Source organism: Hylobates moloch, unplaced genomic scaffold, assembly GCF_009828535.3.
Source record: "Hylobates moloch isolate HMO894 unplaced genomic scaffold, HMol_V3 SCAFFOLD_11, whole genome shotgun sequence".
NCBI lineage: Eukaryota > Metazoa > Chordata > Mammalia > Primates > Hylobatidae > Hylobates > Hylobates moloch.
In genome coordinates, this window is record NW_026652286.1 from 47152483 (window position 1) to 47160868 (window position 8386).

At 49.2% G+C, this 8386-nt stretch overlaps 1 protein-coding gene across 1 annotated transcript in view; it reads right to left on the minus strand.

Moving 5' to 3' along the window:
* The window catches only part of LOC116476159 (olfactory receptor 2AT4-like), a 10959-nt gene extending 7809 nt beyond the window's left edge, over nucleotides 1-3150 (minus strand). The window contains 1 exon segment of the mRNA XM_058446238.1: nucleotides 2761-3150. Within this exon segment, the coding sequence (XP_058302221.1) occupies nucleotides 2761-3150 (390 nt within the window).
* Nucleotides 3151-8386: the final 5236 nt, after the last annotated feature.

Here is an 8386-nt window from a genome sequence, read left to right on the forward strand (position 1 = left end):
AAAAAAAAAAAAAAAAGACTCCTAGCTCATGAGATCTAGGGAACTGCTGGGAAAGCTTCTTTGGGGATAGCTGGAACAATGGCTTCTGTTGTGCTCTGGATTCCATTCCTCTTCTATGCCCCGCTCCATTCCCATCTCACTCTATCTGGGTCGGAATGTTATGTCTGAATCAGTGCCGTTTGTTTCAGTCTCTCCATTTCCATTCACATGAGAATTCCTTTGCTGTGATATCTTTCTCTCTAGCTGCTTCCTCCAAGAAGCACTTCAAAATGCTGTCTGCTTACCCCAGAAATAGCTTCCTTTTCTGTATGCCTGTACAGGGGCTTGCTCTGTCTGTCTCTGTCTAACCTGGGTGCCCTGGGACCTGTCTTTTTATCCTTTTTCTTTGGCATATCATACAGTGATCAACCATATTGATTTGCCCAGAACTGTCCTGGTTTCAGCACTGAAAGTCCCATGTCCTGTGAAACTCCTCTGTTGGTCACTCTCAGAGGGCAGAGACATTTGATAGAAGGAGTTACTTCCTGAATGGAACCCAAGTTGAAAATGAATTCACTCCCTATTAAGATAAAGCAGACTTGGGCTGGGTGCAGTGGCTCATGCCTGTAATCCCAACACTTTGGGAGGCTGAGGCAGATGGATCACCTGAGGTCAAGAGTTCAAGACCAGCCTGGCCAACATAGCGAGACCCTGTTTCTATAAAAAATAAAAATAATTTAAAAATACATTTTTTAAAGCTGAGAGGGGAGCTGGCCTTGGTCAAGGCTACACAGAGAGCTGGTGGCAGAGCCACACCAGAAGCCAGATGCCTGCTCCCTGTTCAGGGCTCCCAGGTGTCCTCTGCGGGAGGGTCCCTGAAGCTTGCCTGTCTGGCAGCCCAGACAATACTGTTCACATCTGCTTCCTTCACCAGACTAGGGGTTCCCTGGGGCCTGGGATGTGTTCTGACCCCTATTCTACAAAACCAACATGTCAGTGGGGTCTGGGCACCTGGTTTCCCAGTTTTCCACAGGCAGACTGGACCATGACTGTCCTGACAACCTCAGGGCTCTCTGTCCAGTGCTTCTGCAGAGTCAGACAACACTGGGCTCTATAGAGAGCTCCTAGTCCAGCTCCTGTATTGCTGCTGATAGGCAGGGGGAGGCCCAGTGGGGGTTCTGACCCGGCCACAGTCACACAGATGGCAAACCAGCAGCATAGCCTGCCCGCCAGGAATGCTCTAAATCAGAGCACAAACAGTTTGGTTCAGATCCCTTCTCTTGGAGCCCCTCTCCTAGCGGGATGAGGGTCCCTAACTGCCCACCTCCCCAGAAGCTGTCCTCCCAGAGCCTAGCCCCTCCTTGGCTATGGCTGGCTTTGGGCACTTCACTTTCAGCCTTCATGCCCGAGACCTCTGCAGGTCAGCCCAGTTCATCTGTCCAACCCAGGCCATGCCAGCTGCTCCTTCCTCTCCCCAAGCCAATGCTGCCTCAGTGGGAAGAACCAGGTTGGAGCTGAGCCTATTTCCATTAAACCCCCAAGCTCTACCCCTTCCTGGCCTGCTGGGGCCTTGACCGTCAGAGGTTCCCTTTCACTGGGGCCCGGAATAATATTTTCTGGGGACCCCCAGGTGGCTGGTTAGCAGCTACCATGGGCTTCGCTGATAATTAGAACAACAAGATTAATAGTGCTCAGTGGGACACAGAACTTTATGGTCTATGGGGACTTTCCCATGTGTGGAACAACCATTGGTATCCACATGTGGCAGATGAGGAAACAGGCTCAGAGGTGAAAGGGATTGTCCAAAGTCACACAGCAATCCAAAGACAAGGCAGGATGGGAAGTCTCAGATTTCCTAACCCCCACTCCAGCCTCTGCACCAACTAATGACACAAATGAAAAAGTTTGTGAAAATTTTCCGTGTAAAATGTAAAATGCTGTGCTATTGGTTGGTGGGACCCATCAAGTGTACTGAAGCTGGAGGAACAAGCATGACAGAACAGAGAGCCACTCAGTCTCCCAAATCCTCACTCTCTTGCTCTCTCTTGCTCACTCTTGATCGTTCTTAGAGGCTGATATGGTTTGGCTCTGTGTCCCCACCCGAATCTCATCTTGAATTGTACCCCCATAATTCCCACATTTTGTGGGAGGGGACCCAGTGGGAGATAATTGAATCATGGAGGCAGTTTCCCCCATGCTGTTCTCTTGGTAGTGAACAAGTCTCACGAGATCTGATGATTTTATCAGGGGTTTCCACTTTTGTGTCTTCCTCATCCTCTCCTCCACCATCCATGTAAGACGAGACTTGCTCTTCCTTGCCTTCTGCCATGATTGTGTGACTTACCCAGCCAAGTGGAACTGTAAGTCCAATAAACCTCTTCTTTTTGTAAATTGCCCAGTCTCAGGTATGTCTTTATCAGCATCATGAAAAAGGACTAATACAGTAAATTGGTACCAATAGAGTGGGGCATTGCTGAAAAGATACCCAAAAATGTGGAAGTGACTTTGGAACTGGGTAACAGGCACAGGTTGGAACAGTTTGGAGGGCTCAGAAGAAGCCCAGTCTTGGGTATGTCTTTATCAGCAGTGTGAAAACGGACTAATACAGAGGCCTTATAATTCTAAGCCCAACCTCCTTCAGGGAGCCTTCTGTGATGTGGAAGAGACTTTGGAACTGGGTAACAGGCACAGGTTGGAACAGTTTGGAAGGCTCAGAAGATTGCCCAATCTTGAGTATGTCTTTATCAGCAGTGTGAAAACAGACTAATACAGAGGCCTTACAATTCTAAGCCCAGCCTCCTCCAGGGAGCCTTCTGTGACTTCATCTTCCTCCAGGCTCCAGTGCTCTTTCTCTCCTCTGGATTGACCAGGCCTGGCTGCCAATGCTGCCATTTTAAAGATTAGGATAACTGATACTCGTTCTTCATTCCACATTGAATGAGGCTGGCTTTGCACTGGGTGCATGGTCACAGGGAATTGACACAGTCTAATGGGGTAACCAGTCAAAACCTCGTCCATCATATCCACTGTGATCTGTGCTACCATAGAGCTGAAGGACCCAGAGGAGGAAACAAAGCAACTTGCATCATGGAAGACATCTCTTAAATGGGTCATAAATTTCAAGCAGATGAATAGAGTGCAGGCCACAAAGGAGGGGGTAAACAAAGTCATGAAGTGTAGAAAAAGCAGGAGGTGTGTTAGAGGGGAGATAGAAGTTGGTTTGGGCTGCAATATAGAAGGAGAGACTGGGAGTCTCCAAAGATGAGGCTAAAGAGGTTGGCAGGGGCCAGAGGGAGGAGAGTCTTGAAGCCAAGGACTAAACCCTCAGCATGAGGACATTGGAAAGCCGGAACCAGGCCTCAGAGAGGGGACTAACATAGTCAGCTACATGTTTGAGAAAGCTCATACCCACTGTGGCTTGGAGAATGTCTTAGAGCAGGAGAGAGAGACCAGAGGCACGGCAACCAGCCAGGAAGCTTGGTGGTGAGGAGAGGAATAGAGAGGAGTATTAATGACAATGAGAGCAGATGATGGCTGCCCTTTATTGAGAGCTTACTTGTACTAATGGCTGTGCCCTGGTAGTCACATACTTCATTTCATTTAATCCAAGGAGCAATTTCCATTACCCTTGTTTTATGGATGAGGGAGCTCAGAGGGTTAAGTAACTAAGCCTGCTTTGGTCATTCTGCTGGACAAATAGTGAGTTAGTATAGAGTCCAATCCATCTCCAAAGCCATGCCTCTTAACTATCAAAGCTTAGAGAATCTGGCTGGGCATGGTGCCTCACGCCTGTAATCCCACTTTGGGAGGCTGAGGCGGGTGGATCACTTGAGGTCAGGAGTTTGAGATCAGCCTGGCCAACATGGTGAAACCCCATCTCTACTAAAAACATAAAAATTAGCCAGGGGTGGTGGCACATGCCTGTAATCCCAGCTACTTGGGAGGTTGAGGCAGGAGAATCTCTTGAACCTGGGAGGCAGAGGTTGCAGTAAGCCAGAATCAAGCCACTGCATTCCAGCCCGGGCAACAGAGTGAGGAAAGAAATATTTGGAGAATCTTCAAGAGGTAGAATAGTCAGAATTTGACAACTGATTATGGAAAGGTCCAAGATGATGCCCACTATTCTGGCTTGGATGATGAGACAGATGGTGGTGATGTTGACTGATGTCTGGAGCTCAGAAGAGAGAGTGTATGCAGGCAAAGACTTGGGAGGCATATATTTATGATAGTGAACAAGATCACCTAGGGAGAGTGTAGTGTGAGAAGGACAGAACCATGGGGGGAAACAACATGAGACTGAGGCAGAACAAGAAATGTCTGCAAAAGATACTGAGAAACAACAGCCAGAGAGCGTGAAGCAAAACCAGGGGAGTGTAATATAACAGAAGCTCCCTAGGGCGCTGTGGTCAGCAGCATCAAATGTTGCTGATGTGCTCAAGAGGACAAGAACTGGATGAAAAGTGTCTGTGGGGTCCAGTGATGAGGGGATCACTGGTGCCCCAGGTGTGAACAGTGGAACAGTGAGCATGGAAGGTTGGGAGTGAGTAAATGGAGAGAGAATAGATAACATCTTCAAGATGTTTGGCTGAAAAGAGATGTGGATGGTTGGAGGCTGATGAGATGTGTCCTAGGTAGTTCAAGGTTTTATAACAAAATACCTTAAACTGGGTCATTTGTAAACATCAGAAACTTATTGCTCACAGTTCTGGAGGCTAGGAAGTCCAAGATCAAGGTGCCAGTGGATCCAGTGTCTGGTGAGGGCTGCTGTCTGCTTCATAGATGGCACTTTCTAGCTGTGTCCTCACATGGTGGAAGGGACCAATAAGCTCTCTCAGGCCTCTTTTATAAGGGATGTAATCTGATTCAAGAGGGCTTTACCCTTACAACTTAATCACTTCCCAAAGGCCCCATCATTAAACACCATCACCCTAGAGGTTAGGTTTGCTTTATTAAAAAAAAAGAAAATTGTTTTATAGAGACAGGATCTTGCTATGTTGCCCGGGCTTGTCTTGAACCCCTGGCCTCAAACAATCCTCCTGCCTCAGCCTCCCAAGTAGCTGGGAGCTGAGACCATGCCTGACCTTTTAAATTTTAATTTATTTATTCATTCATGCATTCTTTTTTTTTTTTTTTTTTTTTTTTTTTAGATACGAGGTCTCACTCTGTTGCACTGGCTGGAGTGCAGTAGCACCATCATAGCTCATTGCCTCAAACTCCTGGGGTTAAGTGATCTTCCCACCTCAGCCTCCCATATAGCTGGGATTATAGGCACATGCCACTATGCCTGGCTAGTGTTTTCCATTTTTGTAGAGACAGGGTCTCACTATGTTGCACAGGCTGGTCTTGAACTCTGGGCCTCAAGCAGTTCTCCCACCATGGCCTCCTAAAATGCTGGGGTTACAGGTGTGAGCCACCACACCTGGCCAAGATTTAACATATGGATTTTAAGGGGTCACAAACATTCAGACCATAGCAAGAAGTCAGGGGGAATTTTGTTGTACTTTAAAAATTGGAGATATTTGAGCATATTTCCCACAATTCGTGGTAGGAAGCAGCCAGTAGAGAGTGAGAGGATGAAGGAATGGGAGAGGAAGAGGATGGTCAATAGAGGAGGAGGAGGAGGAGGAGAGCTTCTGAAGCCAGTGTCTGGGCTCCCAGTGGGAGTGGGAGACAAGAAAGAGTGCAGTAAAGGTCAGTGTGCAGATTTGGCGCTGCAGGGGGAAGGCCTATCCTCACTTAAGACTGGAGTGGTGGGGGAATTTTGTGAAGATACTGAGACTGTAGAAGTGTTTGTTCCCCCATTGAATGGGACTGGGAGGCAATATAGTGGTTAAATGCTCCGATCTTGGTGCCAGACTAATTTGGATTCAAGCCTGGCATTTAGCTCTCTGAGAACCTGTTTTCTCTTCTGCAAAATGGAGGATTGATCATCAGGTATTTCTTTTTTCTTTTTCTTTCTTTTTTTTTTTGAGATGGAGTCTTGCTCTGTCGCCCAGGCTGGAGTGCAGTAGCGCGATCTCTGCTCACTGCAACCTCCACCTCTCAGGTTCAAGCAATTCTCTGCCTCAGACTCCCGAGTAGCTAGGATTACAGGCACCTGCCACCACGCCTGGCTTTTTTTTTTTTTTGTATTTTTAGTAGAGATGGGGTTCTACCATCTTGACCAGGCTGATCTTGAACTCCTGACCTCGTGATCCACTCACCTCGGCCTCCCAAAGTGTTGGCGTGAGCCACCGTGCCCGACCTCATCATCAGGTATTTCTTAAGTGCAAGCTCTGAGCTGGTGTGGTGCAGGTTGAGAAGAGGTAAGAGTCACAAGCAGACGTCATAAACATTTCATCCAGGTTGCGCAAGCCACTGTCCCTCTCCTGGGACCATGGGGAAGTCCAGACACTCACAGTCCATCCACTGTCTCCCTCCACAGAAATCGGAGAGGCACGGATATGTCTCCAGGAGGAGCCCGTGTATTTCAGGAATACTTTTAAGCTCAGAACAAAAAAATAGCCCAACCCTTGAAGTTCCCCCTAAACCAGAGGCTGGCTGCCTGCGCCCTGTCCTGGCGCTGCTCTGCCCTGGAAACAATGGGAACGGTGGAGCTCTGTCTCTCTGTCTAGCCCCTACCGCCCTCACTCCCCCAGGTGTGCGACGCTCCAACAGACGCGAGAGGCTGGAAAAGGAAAGTGCCAACGGGAGGTGATAAATACGTCCAGAGAGAACCTGGGCCACCAGGTCCTCTGCATGACCACGCAGAGGAGGCCATGAAGCTCAGGGGAGGAGAGTCCAGAATGCGTCCCAATGCTGGGCCTCCTGCATACTCATCACCGCCACCATCCTCGCTGCCACCAGGGGGCAGTGTGGCCCCAGCGCAAGGGCATCAGCTGTGGGGGCCAAACGCACCTGGTCTCAAATCTCAGCTCCACGTACCACCTGTGTGTCCTTGGGCGCGCATGACTTCACTTCTCTCTGCCTCTGTTTCCTCTTTGTGAATGGGGGTAATAATAATGGCAATATTGGCTCGAGTGTGACTTAGTGAGCTACTCTATGTGAGAGCGCTTTGCAAATCATCAAGTGCCTCAGTGCAGTCGCCACCACAGCCACAGAGATTCCACCCCCTGGATGCCTTCCCCTCTGAGGCTTCTCACCCTGCAAAGCCTGAGACTCTCGCACTCAGCTTCTCTTTGGGATTATGCCAGTCCTGTGACAGGTGACCCTGGGTTGCCCCCATTCTTAGTCCAGTGTCTGAGAAGGGGAAGAAAAACTCCATTTGCATTGGAGCATTGGAGCAGCTCAGATGAATGAACAGGAGGAAGGCTGCAGGCAGAAGAACTGGCTGATGGGAAGCTCCCCGAGGGAATGGCCAGCCTGCTCGATGCTGATCAGCCAAGGACACGTGAAGAACTAGGATATGACTGTGAGCACGTGTGTATTCTTTCAGGAGGAAGCAGGGAACACTTGGATGGTGCTGGGAGGGATTGGAGGTCGTCCTTATCAGGTGAAGGATGGATCTGTGCTTATCCAGTGGTAGAAGGCAGGAAGGGCATTTGAGCTGAGGGAACTGTGCATATGCAGGCGCCAGGGATGAAAGTGCAAAAGGTAGGCCGGGCATGGTGGCTCACGCCTGTAATTCTAGCACTTTGGGAGGCCGAGGCAGGCGGATCACGAGGTCAGGAGATCGAGACCATCCTGGCTAACACGGTGAAACCGCGTCTGTACTAAAAATAAAAAAAAAAAATTAGCCGGGCGAGGTGGCGGGCGCCTGTAGTCCCAGCTACTGGGGAGGCTGAGGCAGGAGAATGGCGTGAACCCCGGGGGGCGGAGCCTGCAGTGAGCCGAGATCCTGCCCCTGCACTCCAGCCTGGGCGACGGCGAGACTCTGTCTCAAAAAAAAAAAAAAGAAAAGAAAGTGCAAAACGTAGGTTATAGGTGTGTGGTGATGAGCAGCAAATGTTAAGCTAAGAAATAGTCTTTGCTCTGAGGAGAATGGCTGGGCACAATAAGATTAGGGTTGGGAGCTGGGCAAGGTGTCTCACATCTGTAATCCCAGCACTTTGGGAGGCCATGGTGGGAGGATCACTTGAGCCCAGGAGTCCGAGACCAGCCTGGGCAACAAAGCAAGACTCTGTCTCTACAAAAATAAAAATAAAAAAAATTAGCTGTGCATGCTGGTGCATGCCTGTGGTCCCGGCTACTTGGAAAGCTTGAGGTGGGAGGATTGCTTGTTTGAGGCTACAGTAAGCTAGGATGGCACCACTGCACTCCAGCCTGAATGACAGAGCAAGATCCTGTCTAAAAAAAAAAAGATTAGCGTTTGGAAAGATGGCTCCAGTAGAATGTGGAGGATGGATTAGAACCAGGGAGACGGGAGTCACAGAAGATTAACGAGGCTGCGCAAGGGTTCTACAGGAAC